General features: G+C 47.8%; 1 protein-coding gene, 1 long non-coding RNA gene and 2 other non-coding genes across 4 annotated transcripts in view; 2 read left to right on the top strand and 2 right to left on the bottom strand.

Moving 5' to 3' along the window:
- Positions 1-872: 872 nt before the first annotated feature.
- On the bottom strand, positions 873-1,856 carry LOC149370392 (uncharacterized). The gene is made up of 2 exons (XR_016285719.1): positions 1,396-1,856; positions 873-998 (listed from the first exon to the last, which is right to left on the bottom strand). It is a non-coding gene; the product is annotated as an uncharacterized LOC149370392 (long non-coding RNA).
- Positions 1,857-7,686: 5,830 nt separating this feature from the next.
- On the top strand, positions 7,687-7,809 carry TRNAL-CAA (transfer RNA leucine (anticodon CAA)). The gene is made up of 2 exons: positions 7,687-7,724; positions 7,764-7,809. It is a non-coding gene; the product is annotated as a tRNA-Leu (tRNA).
- Positions 7,810-7,873: 64 nt separating this feature from the next.
- On the top strand, positions 7,874-7,996 carry TRNAL-CAA (transfer RNA leucine (anticodon CAA)). Its single transcript has 2 exons — positions 7,874-7,911; positions 7,951-7,996. It is a non-coding gene; the product is annotated as a tRNA-Leu (tRNA).
- A 5,179-nt stretch (positions 7,997-13,175) lies between these two features.
- LOC149370389 (ATP-dependent RNA helicase DDX54) overlaps positions 13,176-27,311 on the bottom strand; it is a 49,156-nt gene continuing 35,020 nt past the window's right edge. The window contains exons 15-18 of the mRNA XM_089561402.1: positions 24,889-24,993; positions 23,521-23,622; positions 22,586-22,707; positions 13,176-13,520 (exon numbers count right to left, since the gene is read on the bottom strand). Of these exons, the coding sequence (XP_089417528.1) occupies positions 13,345-13,520; positions 22,586-22,707; positions 23,521-23,622; positions 24,889-24,993 (505 nt within the window). The 3' untranslated portion in view covers positions 13,176-13,344. The remainder of the gene's footprint in view (positions 13,521-22,585; positions 22,708-23,520; positions 23,623-24,888; positions 24,994-27,311) is intronic.

Raw genomic sequence — 27,311 nt, 5'->3', positions numbered from 1 at the left:
AGTGCTACAACATTGGAAAAGGCCTCTTCCAGTTGCCGTCATTTTGCAACGTAAACTGCACTTCGGCAATTTCCTCACTGGCGTCCCAGAACCCTCCTCGCAGCGCCGCCTCTCCTCCTCCGCTCTTTTCTCCCTTCTCCTCTTTTTTTCTTTCACGGCTGTTGCGCTCTTCGGTCTATTCCTCCGGCGAGTCTGCCTCCGCGCACCGCCGCCGCGAATCTGCGCGTCTTCTGAACCGCGGCCTGGTCAGCGCGCCTCTCAATGTGCTGACGCATGAACACGTAGGTGGTGGTGGAAACGTTTATTCCCAATGATGTAAATCGTAGGGGGCGCCTGGTTTGCCGCAAAAGTTTGCATGATCCCAGTAAACCATAAAACGTACCATAGACATCAGCAAGATATTTACGCTGGACATTAGACACCTCCATTAGACATCCATATTAGTACCGTTTACGAAAAATCTACGTACCTACAACATGAAAATTGGGGTCCAGTTCACGTTGTAGGTACGTACTGCAGACATCACGCTCTACATTTATCAGATATTTGTGAACATGTAAGTACGCCCAGTCTACGTAGCCTAGACGTCTATATAAAGAGAATATGACTATACATAGATCAATATCCAGGTGAAAATTTCTAACTGGTTCCAGTCCTACTGTTTTAAGAGACACATTTCCAGACTGGAACCAGCTGCAATACGAGATGCAGCTGACACCTGTTACAATTCCAGATGGAATAGAGACCTACTGCAGCCCAGCCACAGACTTCCCTATGGAGTCGTCGGGACGTCCAAGCACTCCAGCTAGCTCAAATACAGTTGAGTAAGCGAGTACATGGCCATCATGGGAGCCCAAAACACTGCAGATGACTTCCTAGTGCGTCAGTATTTTATTGCGCTCGGCGCTTTCACTGAATCTTCTCGTTGAGCATAATCGTCAGGTTAACAGCTGCGGTGGCATCAATACTCTTCAGCCGAGCCCAATAGGCCAGGGTTGCTGCAAAAGAAAGCATAATTGTTCACTTTTACAGGTGACAAGAGAATGGCACAGCAACCACAACAAACAAACCCAGTAATTTACGCCACTTTTACCGACGCAAGTCTATGAAGCGTGAAAGGTTGCCCTTGCAGCACTAAAAGGCAGTCGTGCTGAGCGGAGTGTGCTTGCACACGCACTTCGGCACACCATCCGAACGCATGCCCACATTTCGGTAGTAGAGGCCAGTTGCATACATCACCAGCCTTTGTTTCAATACACAGCGAGTTTGGCAAAACAGCCAAACGAGTGAGCGTAAAAATATAACGTGCCGATAAATGCGTTAGAATTTCTTCATTACGAACGCAAAAATAGCATAAAATACACTTCAATGAGTAAACTGAGACTGAGTACGCACCAAGAAAGGTCACGATCCCAGCCGGTGAAAACGACTTGTAGTCCTAATTCGTACTGACGGGTCCACTTCGCCGAGTAGTAAAAGCAAGCAAACTGTCTTCCTTCAGCTCCATCAAGGAAAGAACGGTTGAACAATCTCGCCAGCAATAATAAGGGAATAATTAATTCTGTGTCGAGGTTCTTCAAACACAATGTTCCCACGGAACACGATTGAAATCGCACACGCGCTGCGCTCTACCACTGCCGCCATGGCTGAACCTAGCCTCGTGCGGATGTGCGAAACTGTCACATATTTTGTATCGTCTCTTTTTTGTACTTAGTAGCAGGCTTGGTGTGGCATGAAAAATAAGTTAATTATTTTTAAATTGTAGCATATTACTTTTTTCACAGCTGCAATCGCCATGCGCAGTTTGCGCTATTATTGATAAAATACGATACGAACTAGAACGCGATGGCGGCTTAGACAATTCACCGCACTTTCCCCGCCGCCGCCTGTCCGCAGCATAGAACAGGCATATGGGCAGCGCATGTAGCATGAAGGCAAGATGACCAATTATCATTAGGGTAACGGGCTGGATTCAGAGAGAATGCAAGCACAGCAGAGAGGATCAGGGCAGGTGGGCAGATGAGGTTCGGAAGTTTGCTGGGATAAGGGGGCCGCCGCTGGCACAGGGTTAACGGAGAAATTTTTGGCCGGCAGTGGACATGATTACAGTGTTGACATGATGATAAAAAGCGGGACTCAAGAAGTTTATTCTCAAGAAATATGAGGTCACACATTCAGCAACACAAATGCCTAAGCTTTCCTCAGCTCAACATTCCAATAGTTATCATTGCTAGCGCGATTAGCAGATTTAAGACATTTTTGGAAAAAAAAATAACTCCCAAAAATTGAACTGAACCAATTCTTGTATTTTAAATAGTTGGATAAGTTGAATAAAACATGCTTAATCAGAAAAAATGGTTATTATATAGTCCTGGCTGCTAAATAACAAACAAGTTTTTTAGTGTGTCCTCACTTTTCAGTGTGGTTGAGATAGCTTGCAGGCTGTAGCACAAGGTATAAATTGAATGTAAGAATAGTAATGAAATAATAATGCGAATCCTGACCAAAGTGACTGGCATTTCAAACCAACTGCGTACAGTTGAGTCAGAAACCTGATGCGTGTGCATTCAGATTTGTCTTTACTACTTCCCGTATTTTTCTTCTTTCTAGGCAGGATAATGTTGCCGTGAAGCGAGCACGAAAAAACACAAAAACACAGGCAGCGCTGGTCATGCCTCCAATTTGTAGTCAACAGCGATTTTAAACTTTAAATGCAGTAAGGCAACACGAAATATCGAACGATTGAGAAATATGGAATTCTTAAATTATATATCTCGCTTACATACCCAGGACGTGACAAGTAATATCTACGAGAAGTCTAGGTTAAGGCAGATATGATGTCGTGGGTACGTCTGCAGCTTTTCCACGAAAAAAGGTTGGTAGATTAGACGTCTGAGAGATTTTGGTTTGGTACATAGACGTTCAGACTTAATCTGGACATCTATGGGAGGTTTGTGGTTTGCTGGGATTACGAGAATTGGTCTGGGTATCGGGCATGCAGCAGTATTGGGTATGAGCAGTCCGGGTTTGTAGTTGTCGCCAATGTGCAGCCTGCGCTATGGTGAGGGACGGAGCGGGGGGTGCGTATTCCCTTCTTTTGTCTCGGTAATACGAGAGAATATCACGGAAGGAGACCAGGTAGTGCGCGGGCCGCGGGCGAACGGACCGTCGTGTGAATCGCCCTTTAACGCCATTTTAAGTACGTGCGCAGTCGCCTTCTTTGCGCGGGGAACGTGCCGGCCACACAAATGGCTCGAAGGGCAACGCGAAAATCGCGAGCCGGCCGCCCTAGAAGCTCGCCAGGAGCAGAACAGCTGTGAAAGACAATAGGAGCAGAATCGCTTTATTAAGGCGAAAGCCTTTAATGCCTCATACTGTCGTGAGCAGGGAATGCACTACCTGGTCTCCTTCCGTGATATTCTCTCGTATTACCGAGACAAAAGAAGGGAATACGCACCCCCCGCTCCGTCCCTCACCGTAGCGCAGGCTGCACATTGGCGACAACTACAAACCCGGACTGCTCAATACCCAATACTGCTGCATGCCCGATACCCAGACCAATGCTCGTAATCATGCAAACTTTTGCGGCAAACCAGGCGCCCCCTACGATTTACATCATTGGCAATAAACGTTTCCACCACCACCTACGTGTTCATGCGTCAGCACATTGAGAGGCGCGCTGACCAAGTCCAGAAGACGCGCAGATTCGCGGCGGCGGTGCGCGGAGGCAGACTCGCCGGAGGAATAGACCGAAGAGCGCAACAGCCGTGAAAGAAAAAAAGAGGAGAAGGAAGAAAAGAGCGGAGGAGGAGAGGCGGCGCTGCGAGGAGGGTTCTGGGACGCCAGTGAGGAAATTGCCTGCACTTCTCCTGTGCAAGTTTTTGGCAAAATTTCTAAAATCACGAATTTTGGCTATATATTATACAATTTTTTACCCATTCGCTATAAAGAGGTTCGACTATACTATATTGAGTGGACAGAGATGCATGGGAACCTAGATAGAGTTCAAAGGCGTTCTGAGCAACTGCAGTGCACCCCCTCAGAGCTGCATGGTACAGGTGGCGAATGGGCAACAGAGGATACACGTCCGACTTGTACGACGCTGGGATCCAGGCACCGCTCTCCGTTCGGATCTTCTTCTTCTTGGGGTCCTCGTCACGCACAAAGCGCTTCTTCTTGCGGTCCCTGAAACAGGCCACAAAATGTGAAGACGAAAACGCGCCTAAATGTGCATCTTCCGTCGAGCGGAAGATATAATTAATATGCTGCTGCTTGCGAAGGGAGAAAACGTCAGCCCGTGCTGCTGAGTGGCTGATGGCGCAATTCTATTCTTTTCACAGAGCAGAATTACAGCTAAGTAGCTGGCTCTAGGAACTACTTAATTCACACCACTTGCAACACTTTGCACAGGCTGCACATAAAAACAAAATGATAATTAAAGGCAGATGAAAGATGGAAAAAAATTTTCCAGCTTTCTGAGTTAGGTATCCACATTTACAAGCCAGCACAGAAATTGCTTGACGGGAAGGCGAAATGGTTTCTTGAGAATTCGAGGTTACTCAAGAATTCAAATCTATGAAGCCTCCAGGTAAAGCATCCAAAGCAGTTTTATGCTAGCATTTAAAATGGTGACGTAATCACATATTAAAACTGCTACGACGTTCAGGCTCCTCCTCACTGTGTTGAAGTGTGGGGAAACTCGTGATGACCTCACTGCTGTGGAAATTTCCGATGTCCGCTGCCTTTGTCTACACGCTGCCATGTGTCATCCGATACCACCAAACAGTGCTTCATGAGCTTCACGTTCGACGGCATTCGTTTTCTTCCTAGAGACAATCGGTTCTTCACAGGAAACTTAACGCCGCCGCATGTGACGTCATCACTGTGGCCTCTGCCTGTCAAGGTGCATTGCAGAGAACCCTGCACGCCGATGCCGCTTTAGTCGGCAATTATGTGACCGTTTCAAATGCTAGCGCAAAAAGATTTCACAAGCCGCCTCCCCATGGTCCGCTTTCCCGCAATGCACCCCAACTGTGGTTAGCTCCCCCGCAACGCACTCTTCTCAGTTGGGTTACTTTAAATAACAGGGGAGGGCGCTCGCGTCGCAGCGACACCAGCGCCACGGTTTTACCGCTCGCGCGCGGGGGAAGACGGGCTCTCTTCTCCCTGGGACCGGGAATGCGAGCGGACGTTCACGCATAACGCTCCGCTCTTGGCCGGCGGGCGACCTCGTGTGGAAACATGTTCCCCTCAGCTCGTCCCGTCCAGCCAACATATTTTTCTTGATTCTTCGTGCACCCAATTTATGTATACGTAAAATCGGTTGCGCCGACAGTGTCAGGATGGCCCTCGGATGGATGGAAAGGACGTGACCTTTCTGTTTTCGCGCGTGCAAGTGTGCGCAATGTATTTTTAATAGCCAGAATTTGGTATTTGTTGCAGTTCTTGCTCATCACCCGAGCAAACGTACAGAAGCTGAATAGAGTGTTTGCTGTTTTTATTTGGAGCTCGAATTGGGAGCGAACTAGTCGAGCTAATCTGTTCCTTCCTGTCAAAAGGGGTGGCCTTGGACTTTCCAATTTGTTTTTGAAACAAGTTGTATCAAGACATTTGTTTCTACGTGATCAAACCGATCCTCTGTTGCGCACAATGTTGCAGGTGTGCTTAGGCAGTGTGTTACTGGAATTTGTTGTGTACAGTTTTTCAGCCACGAATCGTGCTGTAACTGGGATTTTACGTGAAGTTGTGGCTGCGTTTCACATTTTGAGCTCTCATTTTTCGACAGAGTATCTGACTTCTGTACCCAAGAAAAAATTGTACAAGGATTTGCTAGATATCTTTATACCTGTAGCCTTATACCAATCCTTTTACTGCGGAGGCCCAGGCAAAGATGTGCTGAATCGAGTTAAGAAGATGCCTGTAAGACCGAACGTCAAATCATTTTTCTTTAAACTACACTCTGGTACCCTTCCGGTGAAAACATGGCTAAACGATAAAGGCATTTTCGTACCATGGAACGTCGACTGCACACTGTGCAAAAAACCCGAGACCATCGAGCATGTGTTTATCGACTGCTGGGACCCGGTTTTCCACTGGGACATCTTGCAAAGAACTTTGAAAAAAGAACTACCTGTTACTCCTTACGGCATCCGGTTTCTGCCTATAGTAAACGATGAAGTGTCATATGACATGTTTATGCTACTGGGCCTCCACAGCATCTGTAAAACGAGGATGGCGGCTAGGCACGCAGACACTCCAAAGCATTCGATTTGGTTTCTCATAGTAAACTCATTACTAAACTTGGCGCTTTTCTCAAGGGAACTCAAGGCGTTCCACTACTAGGCTGGATTAAGGACTATTTACGGTTAAGATCCCAGTTTGTCACCTTCAATCACTCTCAATCAGCGTCTGTCTCTGTAACATCTGGCGTCCCGCAGGGATCAGTTCTAGGGCCACTTCTATTTCTCATCTACATTAATGACGTCGTCCAGATAACTGCTAACACACCTGTTAAAATCCGTTTATATGCAGATGACTGCGTTCTGTATTCAAACATAAATAATGCATTCGACCAGCTAACTTTAGATACTGTGTTTTCTTCATTCTGTGCTTGGAGCAACACATGGCAGATGAAGATAAATTTCAGCAAAGCTGTGTCGATGACATTCACTAACAAGAAGAATCCTTTGCGCTTTTCGTACACTAACAGCACTCATCAACTAACGCACGTAAACGAGTTTAAGTACCTAGGAGTAACCTTTTGTTCTAACTTAAATTGGTCAAAACACGTCGATTTAACTTGCTCCAAGGCACTGAAGAAACTCGGGATTTTTAAAACGTACCTTAAAGGATTCGACTAAAAACTAAGTTGACGGCGTACAAATCTCTGGTAAGGCCTGTGCTTGAATACGCCTCGGCAGTCTGGTCACCGCACTTCGCTAAAGACATCACTAAACTAGAAAATGTGCAGAAAAAAGCAATAAGATTTATGTATAAACGTTATAACCGCCAGTTCTCTCCCACAGCTCATGCCCGCACCTTATCACTTGACACACTTCAACACAGACGCATATGTGATCGCCTTATCACTCTTCACAAGATCAACAAATGCATTTATGTAGACGCCCCGCTTTTCTTTTCTTTCGCCAGTTCTTCAGCACGTGTCACTCGCCTTACCAACCCGCTTAACATTGTGCCGTTTATGCCGTTTTTGGACTGTTTCAAATATTCATTTTTTTCCTTCGACAGTCGAGCTATGGAATAATCTGGATATTACATTACGTCAGATGTCTGTTGACCGCTTTGTGCAAGAATTGCCTAATCATGTATTTTCTTATTAATATCACATTTTTGTTTATGTAGAATCTCTGATTCACACTTATAATTATGCACTTTCCTACTGTTTTATCTGTTTTCCATCCTCTGTACCACTCCTGCAATGTCCCAACTCATGGGATAGCAGTATTTGTAAATAAAAAAATGTACGACCAGTCAGAGAAAACTTTGTAGAAAGTGTAGCCTCTCTGAGAGATGTTCTTCGCAGTCAACCTCAGCCACCGGACTGGGTGGCAGTTATGGACAAATTGATCGACATGAAAATGTTTTAATCCGTCGCCTCAGCCAAAGTTTGGCTAGCGATTTTTATTCCTCTGCATGTATTGTTTACCGGCAATAAAGAAAAAAAAAGTCAGGATGGCCGAGCGGTCTAAGGCGCCAGACTCAAGGTTGAACTCCTTGCCTGCGGGATGTGGGCTAAACGAGGCTTCTGGTCCACAAATGTGGGCGTGGGTTCGAATCCCACTTCTGACACACATTTTTCTTGATTCTTCGTGCATCCAATTTATATATTTGTAAAATCGAGTGTGGCGGCAGTGTCAGGATGGCCGAGCGGTCTAAGGCGCCAGACTCAAGGTTAAACTCCCTGCTTGCGGGATGTGGGCTAAACGAGGCTTCTGGTCCACATATGTGGGCGTGGGTTCGAATCCCACTTCTGACACATTTTTTTTAGTGCGCTAGCACTTATGGTGGCCAATCTATCTGCATTTAACCGTTTGTCTGAAGCAGGTTACACGGCATGCTGCTCACCTGCCACCCGTGGTGGTGAGCAACATGGAGGAAGAAAAAAACTAGGAGGGAGTACGACGTCACAATCTTGAAGCCTAGTCATAAAAAATATAGTGGAAAACATCATGGGAAATAGGCCCTCACGTGACAAGGCAGCGGTAGCTCTTAGCCGGATTTCGGTTTCGTTCTCTCGCTCTACGAGCAACTGCGCGACCATCTGCTTGTGTTCACTGACGGTTCCGTGGTGAGCACGAACTGCTCGCTCGCCGCAGCGGCCACCATTCCCGAGCGACGCGTGCGCTGACTGCGGCGCAGTGGAGACATTGGAGCACATGCTCCTTCGCTGTGCCGCTTCTGCAGTGCCGCGTCGCGAGATGCTCGCGGCCTACAGGGCGCTGGGAATCATCCCGGACAGTCTCGAAGCGCTCCTGTGGCCGCGCGGCAGTGCGCGCATCCGTGACAGAACAATGGTGAGCCTCTGTGCGTTCATCGAGTAGGCAGACTTCCCGCTTGCTCTTCGCCATGTAGTGCACGCGTGACACGAACGCTCCGTGGATGCTACTTCGGACGGTATACGCGGCTGGGCGCTCCACCACGGCCGCTGGTGCAGTGTGCCGCGCGCGCGATTTTTCCGAGACAGAACGCTACGTGCGCGCGACTATGTAGTACAGCCTTTGTCAAAAGTTTGAGCCCAGGGGGTTTGCTTCTGCGCCACACTGTGTGGTTCGTAATGCATCTCCAGCGCTCCAAATTTCCTGAAGGTAAGATGATTTCTGGTCCTGCCTCTTCCAATGGGTAGGGCTACCACGAATGCTTCAGGGGTCCCACTACAAAGCTTAGAAGCAAACCCTCTGGGCTCTAAACTTTTGACAAAGACTGTACATACAGTTTACTTCTTTTTGTAAGTGATTGCGCGCAGTGGCCGGGAGACCCCGCGCAGGAGCAGACGTAAAGCCGCCGGCACTCTCTCTCTCGACAGCGAGGGAGAGAAATACTTCACTGCTGCATTTCACGTCGGAACCGCGTATGTGCGCGAGCGCATTCGGCGCGACTTGTGCCTCGAGAATAGCGGAGAACGGCGGGCCCATGGGCGGGCCGAAGTCCGCCTGCCCGAGAAATAGAATCTTGCGCAGCGCGCCGGAGCGTTAAACACGTCCGTCCGTCGTGAGCGCTCTGGAAGCCACTGCACCCTTTTTTAGAGGCTCGTTTTCTTCGCCTACTCTCGAGTTCTCCGCTTATAGCATGCGCTGAAATAAACGCTCCGTATGTGTGTATAATGACGAAAGGAATTCCTCTCAATTCTCTTTATGAACCACAGTTGAACAGTGACGAGGTCGCCCGCACCCTTTGATGAAATGTTTACCTGCAGTTTTCTACAGTGCACCCAAAACCTCGAAAGTGTAATCAACAGAAGTGTTGAGACGTGGAGCCTTCAGACAACCTCGAGCTCGGTACGCATTCCGCCAAAGCTGCAACACAGGCGCTGCGCTTCTGCGCTACATCAGAGCACGGGCGTTCACTAAAGAGCACCGCTGGTCGGCAGTCTGGTAACTGCGGAGGGCCTATTTCCAAAGAGTCAGTGCGCAAAAGGGCCCTCGGCAGCGGCGTCAGAGGAGGATGGCCTGCAGAGGCTGAGCGCACTCTCTCCTAGTTTTTTTTCCTCCATGGTGAGCAACCTGCCCACCGTGTCAGGCAGCTCATTTAATCGTGATAGGCTACTCGGGAAGAGCAACCTGGGTCGCCACTCCACCCAAGCAGCCAAGTCCCACCGATAGCAGCACCTGCCAAAGAAAGGCAGTGGACAATCGCTTGGCCGCTGCACCACTGCGAGTGGTAGGAAGACTTCCTGGGATCTATGAATGGAGAGAATGAACAATTCCGCATTATGGACATTAAGCCATTATCGCTCTCCGATGAACTGCCATCCGGTAACACAGGATCTGAACACCCGAAACCGAAGCGATAACCGAACTGCTAGCGCACCCAATTCGTAGTTGGCCTAACTACGCAAATCGACCATTATTTTTTGTCTTCACTCATAGTGCCGCATAATATAGCACACGTATAACGGCCGCAGTTATAACGAACGTTCGATTATTATGAACGAGGGCGGCGCTACCGTCAAAATACGCATGGGACTGCGTCTGAGCCAAGGTCAATTGAAATAGGTCGCGAAGCCGGGGCTTGAATGCGGTCCAGAACCAAGTGCTAGCGACATCAAATTAGTGGTGGAACTAAAGCGCCAAAATGAAATGAGTGGACAAACACGACTAGAAGAGGAAAATAATTAGGACATATTTTGTGTTTCAAAAGCATTCAAAAACAATTGCAGTGATTCCGTTTTAAAATGTTTTAGTTGTGTGCATTTTGTTAGAAAGTATAGCGCTTGCTTTGTAAAAATTTTATGACAGCGTTCGCTCAGAGCAGCGGGACGATGCCAAGGTTGACGGTGCTCTGATGTAATACCCTGGTCAGATCTTTTGACCATTCTGCTTGTTTTTGTTTGAAACTTGATTCTGCTAGCCCTACTTTTTCCTCGTTGCTTGTTGCTCGAGTTCCCGGTGTGCATCGTTCGTGTACAGTTTCCGCTTTTCCCTTTTGCCAGCGCTTCTGTGTAGTTTCGTTCGGTTGGGTGCGGTTCTGTCGCTTTTGCCCCAAAAGGGCGTCGTCTGTGGCCATGGGGGCCCCGTACGCAAAAAAGGTGTGCGGTTGCACGATATGCGAGCGATAACCTGTCTGGCGGCGTCATATTTCATCGCTTCAGCGCGACACCTGAGGCGAGGACGAAGGAAAAAGGCACAACGAGAACTGACTACCTAAAAATAGCGTTGGTGGTCGGCACTCGTCGTGTCTTGTTTCTTCGTTCTCGTGTCGGGTGTCGCGCTGAAGCGTCGCGGCGTTCAGCAGTTTATTTTTCCCGCCAAGCAGCACGTGATGCTGACGTCACAAATATGACGTCACTAAAACACGTGATTTTGACGTCGCGTTTTTGTTTTAATTATGACGTCACTTTTTAGTTGTCCACGCATTTCGAAGACGGCGCTGGCTGCGCACCACAAGCCGCCATGTTTTGAACGTATGGGCTTCTATGCAGCCTACGCTACCATAGTACATCTACCTTGTCTGAGCTACAGCGAACAACCGTGGCGGTGTAGCTCGGTTAGAACGAAATAGAGGCGTCGTTTAAGATTGCGGTAAGCGCGCAGATGGAAGAGCGCCTCCGGGCGCACTCCTCCAAAGTGCGTGATGATCAAAGACTTCCATGCCTTGAAAGACGACACCTGTACTGGTGACAGCTACGGCAAGCTTTTACATTCTTCAACGTCCTTGTTCACTTCCTGCTGCTCAATTATACGATCATGAACCAACTAGCTCCGTCTACCGAGCCGGAGTACCCGGGTTCGAACCCGACCGCGGTGGCCGCGTTTCGATGGAGGCGAAACGCAAGGGGCGCCCGTGTACTGTGCGATCTCAGTGCACGCTAAAGATCCCCAGGTGGTCGAAATTACTCCGCAGACCTCCACAACGGCACCTCTTCTTCTCCTTCGTTCACTTCTACCATCCTCCCTTCCCTTTCCGCCGAGATATGTGAGACAGATACTGCGCCATTTCCTTTCCTCAAAAACCAATTTACCAAGTTACCAACCAGCTAGCTCATCAGTCCACCTTATTAACAACATCACCGACTCGCGAGGGGCCTGTCGGAACTACGAGCTGGGATGGGCTCCCCCGTTTGCCCGGCGCATACTGCAACCTAGCTGCCGATACGAAGCTCCAACTCCACGTAACCTGATTTGGGCCCCCGGTCACCAGGGGCTCCAGGGAAATGAACAGGCCGATCGGGCCGCCCCGCACTCTCTCCCCGGGCTACCTCCCTCTCCTTGGAAGCCTACTCTCAATCAGACAGTCTGGCCCTTACATTCAAAAACATCACCGATTACTACAATGAGCACCGGCACTAGCCAGCTCCTTGATCGCGCTGACGAGCGCCTCATCAAAATATGCTGTCCCCGTTTCTTCTGGAATAAAAGTTGTTAACTAGCCCAACAGCAAGTGTTACCCTTTAAGGTCTCTGTCTCAATCACAGATCGACTCACTGCCAGAAAAGCACAGGCTTGAAGTCACATTAAATACAATCACTCGTAGTCATGGCATATCCTTTGATTGTCGGCAGATTGCAACTATGACAGCACTGTTTTTTGAACATCTGATTCTGCTGAGCCATTCTGTGGCAGGGAAGAGGCCCCCTTGCTCCCACGGCTTCCCTATGTTGCGCGTGCTGCTGGTATCATTACATGCTGACCAAGTAGTCCCGGGACGAGTCTGGGGGATGCTTGCATGCCGTCCCCCTCAACCTAAGCGAAAGCGGGGTCAGGACCCCCCGTACCCCACGGGATTTACGCCAATGGCTGAGAGCGTTAGAGTAGCGGGGTTCACGAACCAGCAGTTAAAGGCGTGCGTCATGTGTGGGCGCTCATCCAGCCTTATGAGGCAGGTGTCAAGCGTGAAAGGAAATGTGATGGGGAAGACGTCACCGTCAACAGAATGTCACCGAACGTGCCATATACAGTTGCCGCTGCGAAGCAGTGCTGTGATAAATTACCTTTTCCAGCACAGTAGCCCATATATGCTCTCCCGTCTTGTCATTCTTAGGCCTTGTGCACCGCTACAAGCAAGAAAGAATCTGAAAATATAGTGCCTATGCTCCCTAAACTTGTGTCCTGTCAAGTATAAACACGTGAAAAAATGACCGCGTATCGTTCTCAGGATTGGCCCAGTGTCAATCATGTCTAGGACCAGCAGGATAGCCGCCGCTAATTTTCGCAGCACCCATCAAACTTTCCTCGTGATACGCGGGTGCTGGAATTAAAAAAAACATCAGCAAAGGTCGTGCCAAGCGTTACTTGGTGTGGGTAGGGCACTGGCCTGACTTTGTGCTGAAGTTGTTTGCGCCTTCGAGTAGTTGTATCGTCTTGCTTCATCCTAGTCTCGTTTGCTGCGTCGGATTAAGATGGAGATGATCAAAAAGTAGCAGTTTTTTTTTAAGGCGGTCGTTAAGGCAAAGCTCATGGCATGTGGTACACCGGCCATATCAGTCACAGATACGAACAAGCAAGCACGCTGTCTACTTATGTAGTATGCGCAGATCCTGTTTTGAGTGACAGAATCTGTCACTCCAGTTCGTTCTGCTGATAAAAAATTATCAAGGGGGCCACACAAGGAAACCGTTGAGTTTGCTATAACAAGAGTCTCTTTTATACACCCAACCTTCGCCCCCCTTCAGCCCTTGCGCTTCTTGGCGGCCCTCTCCATGTGCTTCTTCTTGACGTGGTAGTTGAGCCGGGCCTTCTTCTTCCTCGCCTTGAGGATCTCCTCCTTGGTCTTGAGCTCGCGGCGGAAGTGCTTCTTGGGTGCCTTCTGGCGGGCCGGGCCGCTGTGACGCTTGCCCAGACGGTCTGCACGCACAGAACAAGCAGGTGCTCAGCGGTGCGCTCTACATGCAAAGAAATACACTGCTACTTCCCTACACACAAAAGAACCACCCCATTCCAAGACGCGAGATGAGCACATGTGCACTAGTTAGCTGCCATTTACAAACAAACAATATAGTACATGTAACAAGTTTGCACTGTAATCACTAACTCAACCAGATATGAAACGCATTGAAATGCACGCATATATGCAGACAATTTCTGCAAGATAGACATGGGCGCCATCTCCTACGTCAAACAGCAGCCCTAGGTGATGGCGCTATGAAACTTTCTAGCAAGCTCCATGCATTTCTTGCGACTGCCGCGAGTGACACGACAGTGAGTACACTTCAAGCTCTGAACCAATATGAGTCTCTCATTTCAGAGTATAAAGTCCACGGGGAGTTTCAGAATTGAAATGATTAAGGAACTCTGGACACAGGTTGTTGTTGAGTGCACTATCTCCTTGTCTGCGCAAGAGCACTGAAAGCCTGCTACACTGGCAATTTTCAGCACCGTTACTAAATGGCAAATTGCCACCCCCCAACAAATAGTGGTGTTATGCTTGTTGTGTGTGATATGGTAAATATTAAGAGTGTACCAGCTCAAGCTCTGAGTTTCTGAGAATGCCTTGCTTTATACAAAACAGGACAGGAAGGTGGCCTTGAATTTTGCAATTTTATGTTGCGCCCTAAACCAAAAATTTATCAGTTAACACAAAAACAAAGGCACATACAAAGTTTGAGAACACATGAAAAGGACACATGTCACACAAGTGCGACACACGCATGCGAATTGCATGGGTAAATCTTTCTCAGTCTTACATACTCCGTAAAACTGGCTCTCAGTTATGGGCTAGCGGCTCTTGCCCGTTGAGCTAAGATACCAGCCTTAATTACGAAGTTGTGATTTTAGAAACAGGTTAGCCTACCTAACCGCACGACGATGCAGAAATATTTAGTTACAAAACCATTTTATTCAGCCAGTCTGTGTCAATTATCTTCTACGACTTTATTTTAAGATTCAAGGAACGGTTACTAACCAGGTACTAATTAGCGACCACAGGTAGTGAAGAAGTAGTAACGGCCAACTTTTACTAACTATATGGTACAAACTACCTCAAAGAGGGTATAGTCAGATACAACAAGTCTGCAGTGAAGCTCCGCCCACAATCAGCCTCCGCGCACAGAATTCCTCCATGACGAAAAAGTATAGTCTGCTGCTTAGACATTTCTTGTTACCTAAACAAGAAGCTTATCACAAGAAAAAAATTATGAGCTGTAAAATTCTGGTAGGTGGTTCGTTTGATATAGTCAAACATTAAAAAGCTGATTCAGTTTACTGTTGCAACTGGCCAGCGGAGTAATACAGGACGTCACGGACCGCGGTCCAGAGTTAGCAAATGCTGCTTTTTAAGTTTTATTGTACTATAGTAAATATTTAATATAACTGTAGCAAAATGCGGTCAGGGCTAGTAACTACTGCACTTACTACCTTTCGACGACCATTTTTTAAGAACACACATAACGTCCGCTTTGCTGCTTAATCCATATGCATAGGGCGCACTGCTGTATCTCTCATTGTTTTTTAAATTAAAACCTGTAAAGGCTAATGACAGTTGCCTGGCATATCCTCCGCCTGCCCATAGATCACACGCGTCTTCACTGTTTCAGTTACACTTTTAACCATCACAGTTAGGAGACTGGCACACACACATGCAATTTCCGCAATTCCAAGTGTGACAGAGGCCCTGAATCACCACTCTGTCTGTCGTAAGAAATGGCTTAGCATTATAAAGAGCACCTTACAGACCATGCTGCCACTAAAGGATCGTTGCCCTGGCACCATTGTGAATGCTGTGTTGGAGCTAGTCAATAAACTGTTAGCATTTCCAATAGAATCAGGTGGGCGCACATAATGGATTACAATAGTTTTAACTTAAAAATATAAACACTATGCCAGTCGGTTTCTTACTCGTCCAAACCGTTCGTCACGGCGTTTGTTGCTGTGATCCCCATTCCTTGTGTACCTGTCACGGAGGTGGGCTGGCTTATTTTGGCGGCCACAAAGAAACTGTAGGCTAGTACAGATCCTAGCACTTGTCCTCAGTGCTGAGCAGCATATGCCAGAAAAGGCCCAGCACGTGCTCACTTGTCTCCCATGCGATCACCAGGCACAACGCAATGCACCATCCCCCATGCAACCCTGCGCGCACCGGTTCCGTTTAGTTTGAACTCCACTCAATTCAAACAAATTTTTAGCCCAAGCTCTCTGAAGTACAGTGATTTATGCACTCTCCTGTTTTTGCATTCTCCCCTCTGTTTTAACTCTACCTGCCCCTTCGATTGACCCCCAGCATTAAGCCCATGGTCAGTACCATTGCCGATGGCAGGCTGGCTCGATCACGGCAGTGTAGGCTGTTGCAGACGCTAATTCTAGCGGCTATCAATGTACTCTCGAGATCTGTTTCGGTGTTTTCCGCGCTACAGCAAAAGGCCAACCCACGATCCTTAAGTGTACCATGTATGCCAAGGCCCTCGTGGCCACTCTCAGCCGCTAGTGCGCACGCAGGCTGACGCTCAAGTGGAACACGCTGATGCCCAAGAACCAGCTGCTCGGTGGCCCCCCGGGCTTCCACCAGCAGACCCCGTCGCCCCCGCTGTCGCCACCACTGTGCACCAGGGGGGAGCACCCGAGGGGAGCCGGGCCGCTCGTGGCGCGCGGTGCCGTCCCGTGGCCCGGTTTCGCGCTCATGCCGCCCCCCAAGAAACCCTCCGCGAAGGCCACCTAGGGGCCGTGGTGTTCCTCGCCCATCATGTTGCAGCCCGACGAGGGCCCCTGCCTTCCATGTATATCGCCCGTCCCGTTGTGCTCCCCGCCACTGCTCCGCAGCTGTTGTGGGCTGCTCGTGCCTTCAAACTGACCACAGCGAACTTGAACGCGAACGGAGACAGTGGCACTGGCGGCCTTGGTGTTTTTGTGCGTGATTAAGTTTTGTTTGATTGCAAGAACTATAGCCAGCAAGGTTACCTTGCTGGGAGCGAGCGGTGTTGTGTTATTAAATTGCTCACACGCCTTGACTGTGAACAGCCTGAACTGTCCTTGGTGGGTGCTTCCGAGGGGTGCCTTGTTGCCGCTATACTAGTGCGTGGTTTTAATTATCCTGGTACCACAAAGCAATGTCATGGTGATGACCAAGCACCAAGCATAGGTGCATGCGCACCATAGGGCTACGTTGTAGCACTTTAAGAACAAGTTCAGAAATGAATTTGTGCCACGTACAATTTACATATGTGCATAACTATGACATAGAAACTTGAATCCTGTGCAAAGCTGCTGTTGGTGGTGCAGTGTAAACCGCTTATAACGTAGGTTGCGGGGGCCACGAAAATCCGCACCACAAGTGATACTGTACAATAACCAAAACATAATCCTTTTCAGGTCAAAATACACACTCCATGGGTACCTTCCGTTTCAAAAACTATTTATTCACTGAACAAAAAGTAACGCACGAAGACTGCCGCATGCTTATATTAGTTCTTTCATACCACACGTAACGTGACTGCAGCAACTGTCCTGACTGCCGCCACGGAACTGTGCATGCCCAGTTCCGCGAAGGCAGTCAGATAGCCTCCGCAGTCATGCCACCCGGGCCCCGAACTAACGCAGGTGCAAAGGCCGGTTGTTGACAGGTTTGAATTGGTTATGGACCAACTCTGCGCAATCGAAGAGGCACCACTAATGACAACACGCTTAACTTACCACAGACAAAGAACGAAGACACAACCACAATGAGCGTTTCCGCTTACTCTTTTACGAAAACAGTGCAGCGAAGTGAGCGCGAGTGAAGGAAAGGGGGTCATGGCAAGAAAACCTGGTTGCATGGTGTCGCCCAGATGCATGGAAAGGAGGAAAGCGCAAAAACGACGGAGGGGAAAGCATAGTTAGTGTGCGCACGGAGCTTGCATTTGTGTCGCACCCTTAAAATGTGGTGCAATGTGCTGTGCCGCGCAGGGAAGCATATTTGCTGTTTTGCGCTGTCACCAAGCAGATTTCAAAACCGCACTATAACCGGTATTTTGCTTCACGCAGCTGCATAATAAGCGGTATGACTTTACACTGAATTCTATTAGAGGCAGATCGGTGGCCGACAAAAACTGCGTTATATCCAGTCCCGCACCATAAGCGGTAACGTTGTAAGTGGTCTCCACTTATTTGCAGAATAGCTGACTTAATTAAAACCTTACTAGTTCACAAACAAATGAGCTGTTTTTATATTTGTGCAGCTAAATGACGACTGCAGTTGATCGTCAAATTAACACCACCATGAAAGGAGTGAAGCAAGGGAGTTAAGACATGTAGGGCCTTCAGTGATCGATGTCCTGTGCTCACTGAGTGCTGTATCACACTTGTTGCTCTCGCCCATCTCTCTCTCTCTTTTTTTTTTAACTGGGAGAACATTGTAAAGATGAAGGTAGACGCATGTTTTCGTTGTGTGCTATTACAGCACATTCATGTACAGGGCACAACGAATACTTATCATATTTCACCAAGAATTTGCCCAAAATAACTTAGATGCGCCTATGTTCAGTTATGTGTTCTGCAGTGATCAGGTCATTTGCTTTAACGTGGCACCTCATGGTAGCGTTAATGAACTTGAATTGTTCAGGCATCGTAAAGTTACGCGAAAAGAAGACACATGACAGGATACGGGACAAGCGCAACCCTGACAACTGATTTTACTGAAAATTTGCCAGCACATCTGAGGGAAAAAGATAGAAAATAGAACGTGGGTTATGCAGTTAATGCTTAGCCCTTGCTATTCCACACTGATGCGATACGTGAGATGCGCTACATGAGCTGTCTGACTGAATGATTCCCACCTGCGGTCTGCAGCAGGCAAGGCTGCACTCAAGGCAGTATCTTACAGCATCTTATCCAGAAACACTACCTCACACTTGTATGGCACCGCTGAGTGTCACTGATGCAGTCTTAAGTGCCGGCACGGTAATACTATGGCTTATGTCGAGAATTGACTGTTAACAATTGGCTGTGAGCAATCCTTCGAAGAGGCACCACTGATAACAATGCGCTGAACTCACCCCGGACAAAGAACGAAGACACAATACATCAGTGTTGCTCTTGTACCGTGTCTTGTACGGTGCGTGTTCTTTTCACGCAACTTCTCCATGTCTGAATATTTATGCCAACAAGCCCGACCTATTCTACTCAAGGACAGTAGAATCTTGATGATGTGATCCCGGTCGATACGAATTTGGGGATGACACAAATTTATAAAATGCCCTGGCTGGAGTGCATTGTGTGCAATGGCGAGAAATTCGGATGTTACACCACTATGGATGATACGAAAGGGCGAGCCGCAACCGCACCTTTATGCACCAAACACTTGCTGCCAATAAATCGCGACGTCGCGATGCCAGTAGCACAGTGAGCCCCGCAAACAATGAGTGCTGGCGCGGCGGTAAGTAAACCCTGTCATCCAGAAACAGATTTGCGCAAGTAATGCATACGAATTCCGGATGATACAAACACTTTTCGTGACCCCGTGAAATTTGTATGATTGAGATTCTGCTGTACTCGAATAGCCATGCAGCAAAAAAGCTAAACTCCCAGAGGCCCAAGAGTGAATGTGGCGATCTCACACAACTAACTCTGCAAGAATAATTGGAATAACTGTAATTCGCACTCCTTTAGTCAGGAGGCAGGGAACAAAATAAAAATGCACTGAAACTACAGAACAGGCACCAGTCCTCTGGGGTCCACTGCTGGCCAGTGGACGACACTAAGTGCAGTTTCTCACCCACTCGCATGTAGCAGCTGTACACTCGATTTTGCAGCCAATTCTGAAGCTTATGAATGTACAGCATGCATGCCACACAGCTACAAATTCCCACAAAAACCATGTTCAAATCCATTTGCCCATCAACTAAATGTTGCGGGGAGTTTGTTACTACACCTATCAGCTATGCAATGCACGAGATACTCTCACAGGCTGCCCAAATGGTTTCCGCTTGTGGTATGCACCGGGCAGGGCTGCACCAATAGTCCTAAAGTCCATTGCTCCCTGTTGCAAATAGTTACATGATCTGTGTCAGTTAAATGATGGTGATGAGGCTGAAAGTGTATGAAACACAATTCCGTCGCCTGTGTATAAATGAGAATGCGGTATATTCTGACGCTGCTGATGCCATTTAGTGGAGAGCTCAGGCAGATTTACACTTTTGCTTTCCAGAGGGACACACAGTTTGTCCAGTTTTCATTACTAGCAGCTAGTTTGCAAAGAATCTGGCTCTGGAAGCACAGTCATTGCTTCATGCATATCTGTATAGATGTGAGAGACTGCTCTGTGTCTCCCAAGACAGCACTAATACTCAATGTGCTGCTTCTCTGTATGCTGACAAAACAAAGCTATCCGGGTCTGCATAATGCGGTAGAATCTTGGCGATACAAATAACATCAGGTTGTGAAAATATTCGTACCACCCGAAACTCAGTGTCGAAAACAAACAAAATCCACACGTGGATGCAAGGGAAATATACATACACCCGGATCTGCTTATGGCTGACAGAATTTACTATTTACAGCCGTGTGCCACTGCTCACCCCTCACAGTGCGCACCAATCAACTGGCAATTGCCACATTGGTAATGTGCACGCAACACTTGGTGCAGTTGAGAAAGGGGTCACAGCTTGAACATCTGTATCATTCGTACTGGCGAGGGAGAGTGCTTGGAACACCTGAAATTTTGCCCATTGTACACAATGCACTCCAGCCAGGGAACTTTAAGAATTCATACCATCCAAAAATTCATATCAACTTTGTTCGCATCACTGAGATTTTCTACGGTATTTATAACAACTCTGAAGCAGATTACCCACTTCCTGCCCATGCCGGGGACTGGCCAGTGCTAGGTTCGAACTAATAACAATGAGCCGACACAAAGTGCGGCACTGCTTCAGCCAGTGGGTACGCTATAAAAACAGAATGATATTGTTTCAGAACTGCTGTATTATGCCGGCCCTATACCAGGCAATTGTATATTCTTCCCAGCCATACAGCAGAGCCTTTGTGGCACTCCTAGAGACCAAGGCCTAGAAGGGTGAGGACGAGGGTTCTCCTTACCTTACACAGATTCAGAACCTAAGCGGTGCCAAAAGTGCTCTGCTAGACAGCTGAGGACAAAACGCCATCACCCGGTCACTTTTGGGAAAGGCTGTACGTCCAAGTACCAACAAGCGGCCTCACATCCTCACTCACAAAAGATGTGACGCAACGCTCCAAGTCCCATAAAAATCTCAGCAGCCAAGCCAAAAAAGCTGTCATTCATGTCTGCCATTCAAACCTGTGTCATTTCATGTTGATAACCCTTTCAGGCGCCATTTTTTGTTCTGACTGACATCAATTATATTTTCACCTAAGTAGTATGTATATTCCGGCCTCAAGAAAGGGAATTTGTTAGTTTTCGAACGTCAAAGACCAGCAGGTAAATTTTTACAACGATGTAGAGAATTCCGTACAAAGTGTCAGATTTGTTAGAAATAGTACCATCGAAATGTTCTCACGTCTCAGGTAAGCCCCCTAGGGATCATGGAATCTCTTTGTGTTTTGAAGATTCACATTACGCTCGAAACTGAGCAAAAATCATCGATGTTTTCACTCGCGGCAAAATCTGTCTGCACAAAAACGGCGGGCAAAGTGCTACCCAGCTCACTCTTATGTGAAATATTATTTACTGCATTCGCTACATGGTACCAAAAAAATTACGAGGAACTTTAGCAGCTAAAGTGGTGAAAGGCGAAAGCCTGAGTGCTGCATTCTGCTACGCGATTGTTCACTGCACATTTTGTTGGTGCATTAATTAACTGCCAATTAATGACGCGTAAGATTCACCTTTAGGAGTGGAACGCGACAGCGTGTTGTAGCGCTGCCAGGGAGTCGCGATGGATGTGTTGCCCTTTGAACACAACGCTTTTTAAGGAAAGGAAATGGAGCAGTAATTCTCTGTCCTCTCAGTGGACACCTGAGCCGCACAGTACAGGAAGGGAGGAAGTGTGAGTGAAAGAGGAAAGAGGGACCATAGTGAAGAAAATGAAAATTGTATTTGAGGAAAGGAAATTACGCAGTAACTGTCTCGCATATCTCAGTAGAGACAACTTCGTCTAGGTGGTGTTGACACTAGTCGAAAATTGTATTTGAGGAAAGCAAGTTGCGCAGTAACTGTCTCACATATTTCGGTGGACACCCGTCAAAATTCAGGTGTGGTGACATCACAACCATTTGGAGTAATCTGTCCTTGCTCATCGGTAAATTGGTTTTTGAGGAAAGGAAATGTATCTGTCTCTCATATCTCAGTGGACACCTAAACCAGTCTAGGTGGTGTTGCCTAAACCTCGCTGTAACAGGAAGAGAGAAAGATGGGAGTGAACAAAGACACCATATTCACTAGACGCAGCTACTCGCGCTCCGGAGACCGGGGTTCGATTCCCAAGCTTGGCCAATTTCTTACTCGGTTTTATTTATTTATCTGGTCTGACTAAAAAGGTTAATTGGACTAATTGGTTAAGTAAGCAATTAACTAAACTCAGTCAAACTTACTTGGAGCATCACTATACGATTCCTTTAATTGGTTGCATGGTTAGTAGCCAAAGTACAATTGGCCCCGTTTGAAATTCGCGCACTGTGACGTCACGACCGTTTCGACCAATTGAAAAGCGTGACATTTCTGTCGACAGCTCCTGCTTACAATGATGAGGCATTAAAGGCTTCCGCCTTAAAAAGCAACTTATTTGCAAGAAGAAGGGTTCTCAATTAGACTGAAATAATGAAATCACTGTTAAGTGCTCCAGTTTCTCAGAGAAAGCTGTAAGTTTGCCGCTTACACAATTGTGTACAAAGCACCTGAAAAGGTTAAGCACCACGTGAATTGGCTGTCTGCGAGCATAAGCATATCTAAAGCTACAAGTAAAATTGGTCCAGCACAGCAATCTTCCCTGCCTCCACAGCTGTGGGATGACACAGGGAGCACTCACCACAGGCTGACATCTTCTGCTTCCCGAGGCCACCACCACCGCCTCCCTCCTTATCATCGTCGTCGCCTTCGCTTTCCTGCTCACGGGCGTCCATCTGGGCCTTCTTCCTCCACTGCTTGTAGCTGGGTGCACTGGGTCAGGGCTTTTCTTCTCCACATTTCGCACCCAACGTGTACCTTGCAATTGACAACAGCTTTCTCTTTTTCTCTGTTGCAATTACGGTGGCAAGGAGCCGACCGATTTTTTCAGGCTCCGATTATTCCAGCGCGCAATACATTTACCTTCCCAAGGAACTGTCACGCAGTACTACCAGGGGCAAAAGCACCGCGGAAGAAATAGCAGCGTGAACAGTTGGCAGCCAGGCGACCCTTTTGCACCTCTTGCAACTGTTGATAGTGCCCCAGAACCATCATGATGGCTGGTTGTAGCCAGCCTAAGCTCATGTCAAGTGTCATAGGGGTGTTGAAATTGACAACAGCTGTTCTGGCGTCTCATTTTTCCTCGCGGCACCACTGTAATGCAGGCAAGCCACCCTAATGACGTCTGACCTATCGCCACCGCGTGCTAGCAGTGCTGTGTGGGGAAGCCATGCTAACCGCAGTCTGGCATGTTTTTTTTTGCGACCTCCACAATCGCCGCTAGCAGCTTCGAAACAGCGCTACAACATTGGAAAAGGTCTCTTCTAGTAGCTGTTATTTCACTACTTAAATTGCACTTCTCCTGCGCAAGTTTTTGGCAAAAATTTGATAATACGAATTTCAGCTATACTATTTTATGATTTTTTACCTGTTCGCTATAAAGAGGTTTGACTGTACTATATTGAGTGGACAGAAATGCATGGCAACCTTGATACGAGTTCAAAGGCCTTCTGAGCAACTGCAGTGCACCCCCTCAAAGCTGCATGGTACAGGTGGCGAATGGGCACCAAAGGATACACGTCCGACTTGTACGACGCTGGGATCCAGGCACCGCTCTCCGTTCGGATCTTCTTCTTCTTGGGGTCCTCGTCACGCACAAAGCGCTTCTTCTTGCGGTCCCTGAAACAGGCCACAAAATGTGAAGAAACATGCATTAATCTGCATCTTCTGTTCAGCGGAAACTAATATAGCGTTAGGCCTTGTCAGCTGGCAAGTGCATACTGCTGCAGTGCCACAGGTTGAAAGCTTGAGGCCCTGGCCCTGACTGGAGGCAGCAGAGAAGTTCTGTTGAAGCTAAAACAATGACACACACTTTCTACGCACAGAGCAGAACTGCCAGATCCAGCACAAATCAAGCGACTAGTGTGCCCAACCTTTTGTTTTCCTTCACCACTACTTCACTAATGCCACTGGTGCAAGACTAAAAAAAATTAAACTGGTCGTTGAAGATGGTATCTCAGCCTTAAAGCACATCACAGCGCAACTGCAAGAAAAAAAAATGATGATCTGCGTAGCTAGGCTAAATGTAGGCTCGCTAGCACTTCGATTTCCACTGCGGAATTGGTCATTCTCTACTTTACATTCACAGATTTGTGGGAGTTGTCATACCGCTCCTGGTGCAGTGATGCAGGGGTTTAAGCGATGTGCCACTGCCGAGTGGTGGCAGGTGCTACCATCATCATCATCGTGAGCCTGACTACGTCCACTGCAGGGCAAAGGCCTCTCCCATGTCTCTCCAATTAACCCTGTCCTTCGCCAGTTGCGCCCACCGTATCCCCGCAAACTTCTTAATATCACCGCCCACCTAACTATCTGCCGTCCCCTGCTACGTTTGCTTTCTCTTGGAATCCGCTCCGTTGCCCTTAAGGACCAGCGGTTATCCTGCCTTCGCATTACAGGCCCTGCCCAAGCCCATTTCTTCCTCTTGATTTGGACCAGGATGTCATTAGCCCGCGTTTGCTCCCTCACCCACTGTGCCTGTTTCTGATCCTTTAACGTTACACCAATCATTTTCCTTTCTATAGCTCGCTTAGGTGGTGCTTATGAGACTCAGATTGCTCTCCCCGAGCAACCTCTCGTGACCACTCATTAATTCACCTGCCATGGTGGGGAGTGTGCTGCTCAAAACCTGGTGGGCAGGTTGCGCACAACCCGATGGGCACTGAAACTCCCATGGACGTCCCACAGATGTCCTAAACGTCCACAGGATGTCCAGGGGATTTTCAGTGCCCATTGGGAACCAAGTGGGCAGCCTGCCGTGCAAAGTAGGCTTAAAACAAACAGACAGATGGAGAGAGAGAAAACAAACAAGCAAACAAGAGAAACGGTTAAATGCGGGCAATGGCCATTATAAGAGCTAACGCACATATAGAACAGCACACTGACCACTTGAGGGCGCTCTTCTGCTTCCGGAGGAGCTTGTCCTCATCCCCCGTCAGATCCAGCACTGCCTGGGACGCCTGCTGCTCAAAGGTCTTCTCCAGCTCCAGCCTGCACACATGCGTGGGGTGACACAATGGCAGTGTCCGCACATTAGCTCTGACTTGGTCCAATGTCCCGGAGAAAGCCTGACACTTGGTGAGTTGCCTCCGATCACAGTAAGAAAGCATGCTGCACTGTTCACGAAAAAAGCACAGCACAGTGCTTTTTTTGTCAATCACAGCGTAGCATTGAATTCAGGACAGTCCACTTCTATAATGCCTATAGGCATGACAGGACCCCTCCACACGTGGTCAAGACAAAGACCAACTCAAGTGTGTGAGCATAACACACCGATGCAACATAAGACTTGTGTTTGGCGCATGATAGCCATAGTTGCTTATGCGCCATAAAACCCCATATAACTAGCAACATAAGACCCATCCCTGAAAGAGACTTTCAGATGAACGCAGCGACTTGTCCTCGACAGACTGGCATCTAAATATGGCTGGCTCTCAATAGTATATTTGAGACTTGAGAGGGACCGACAATTTCTCTGAATTATGTGTAGGTACCTCAAATTGAAGGAATCCTTTCTAATGCACTCTACGTAGACGGCACCAATGAGTCAGTTCAAATAATCACGTCTGAAACTGGCAAGTTAAAGTTAATAGCATTTTCCTGCTCCCACTAAGAACACCACAACGAACTTCTGATTGATCACCGCCAAAAATACTGGTAAACACAATCTGCATGGCACATTTTCAATTGGTGTCAGCAGTCAACGCAGAGACGAAAACTCTTGGTCACCAATTCAAATCCTGCACGCAATGGTATGACCCACTTGCCGTGACTGGGGAAAAGCTGCCCCTTTTTGCCATCACAAGAGAGGATCCGAGCAGAATGTGCATCCAGAAAAGAATTCCCAGCAAAAGATGCCACTATTATTTACATAAACACTGCTCATTTTACACATCTGCAAGCAAGGCATCTATCGCGAGTACCGTATTTACTCGCGTAATAGGCGCACTCGCATAATAGGCGCACCCCTAGTTAGGGCGCGAAAAATCAGATTTTTTTTATTTCCGCGCATAATAGGCGCACCCCGAACTTGGCACTGTGATCAATACTGTATTTACACGATTGCAAGCCGACGCCTCGCCACCCCCCGCTTCCCAATCTTTATTTTAACAAAGTTTTTGCTGAACTGACTAGTAGTCCCTACTAGTGCTGCTGCCGTCGCAGCTGCTGCGGACCCACAGCACGTACAATGACATCGCGTAGAACAGCCGCACACAGTTTTCAGGGATGCTCACTTTAAACGTCTGTTTGGAAAGCTTCATCTCCAGCCGGAAACGTTCCAGACTTAGGCCCGCGAAAACCTCGGCGCTTGGAGTCGCGTACGAAAATTTAGGGACGCCGCAGTCGCAACTGCCGCACTTCTTGGTCGGCCACGTCGTATTTTCCGACCTGCCTCACGCTTGCCGCGTTCGAGAGCAAACTCCCAGCCGTGTAGCTGTTAAGGTGCTTGCCCGTCGAGCTAAAACATCAACGCTCCGCGGCAAAGCCATAAACCACGATAACTATCGCGCTACCGCAAATCCCGGCACTTGACAGCAACAACAACAACAAAAAAAACGAGCTGGAGATGCTGATGGCGATATAGATAGCGAAAGCTCGCGGCGGAGGAAAACGATGATGATGATGACGAGCTTGGCCTTGGGCGGCGTCTGGAAGCTCCTGTGCGCGTGTGTGGCCTCCGCGATCAAGCGCCCGTTGCGCGCAGCCGGAGCCGATCGCGGAGGCCTCGGCGCGTGCATTCCGAAAGTTTCGGTGCGGCCCTTACCCAGACCTTTTTTTTTTTTAACATTTTCTTCGCGAAAACGGGGTGCGGCCCGTACACGAGTGCGTTTACGCGGTGTGTTCAATTTTGCGAGTCGAAAAATTTCCGGAAATTTTACCCCGCGTAATAGGCGCACCCCGGACTTTGAGCCGGATTTTCTGGAAAAAAAGTGCGCCTACTATGCGAGTAAATACGGTATTACTGACCACACCTCTTTCATTATTGCCCTAGAAAGTGCTTTGCTGTAAATGCATTGTTAATTCGTATTGTGTGATTGAAGTGTTAACGAAACTGCTGTTGTCTGTTCTTTGATTACAACTAACTGATATTTGTTATCATTTGTTTTATACTTCAGTAACTTTCGAATGGTTTCACGAAATCGATGCAGTGTCTGTCATCATATTTTGCTAGTATAGCAGTTTGCTGTACTTAATTTTTATGCACAATGTAGTATTTCTTACAACCTGTTTAAATTGCTGCAAAATGTGTTTCATTGTAATAAGTCATCCTTGCACATTTTTAATCCTGTCCTTCTCCCCCTATGTAT

This window comes from Amblyomma mixtum, chromosome 1 (genome assembly GCF_055824585.1).
Source record: "Amblyomma mixtum isolate Tamu chromosome 1, ASM5582458v1, whole genome shotgun sequence".
Lineage (NCBI taxonomy): Eukaryota > Metazoa > Arthropoda > Arachnida > Ixodida > Ixodidae > Amblyomma > Amblyomma mixtum.
The sequence above is the reverse complement of the archived record's forward strand: the minus strand, read 5'-3'. Positions and strand labels throughout refer to the sequence as shown.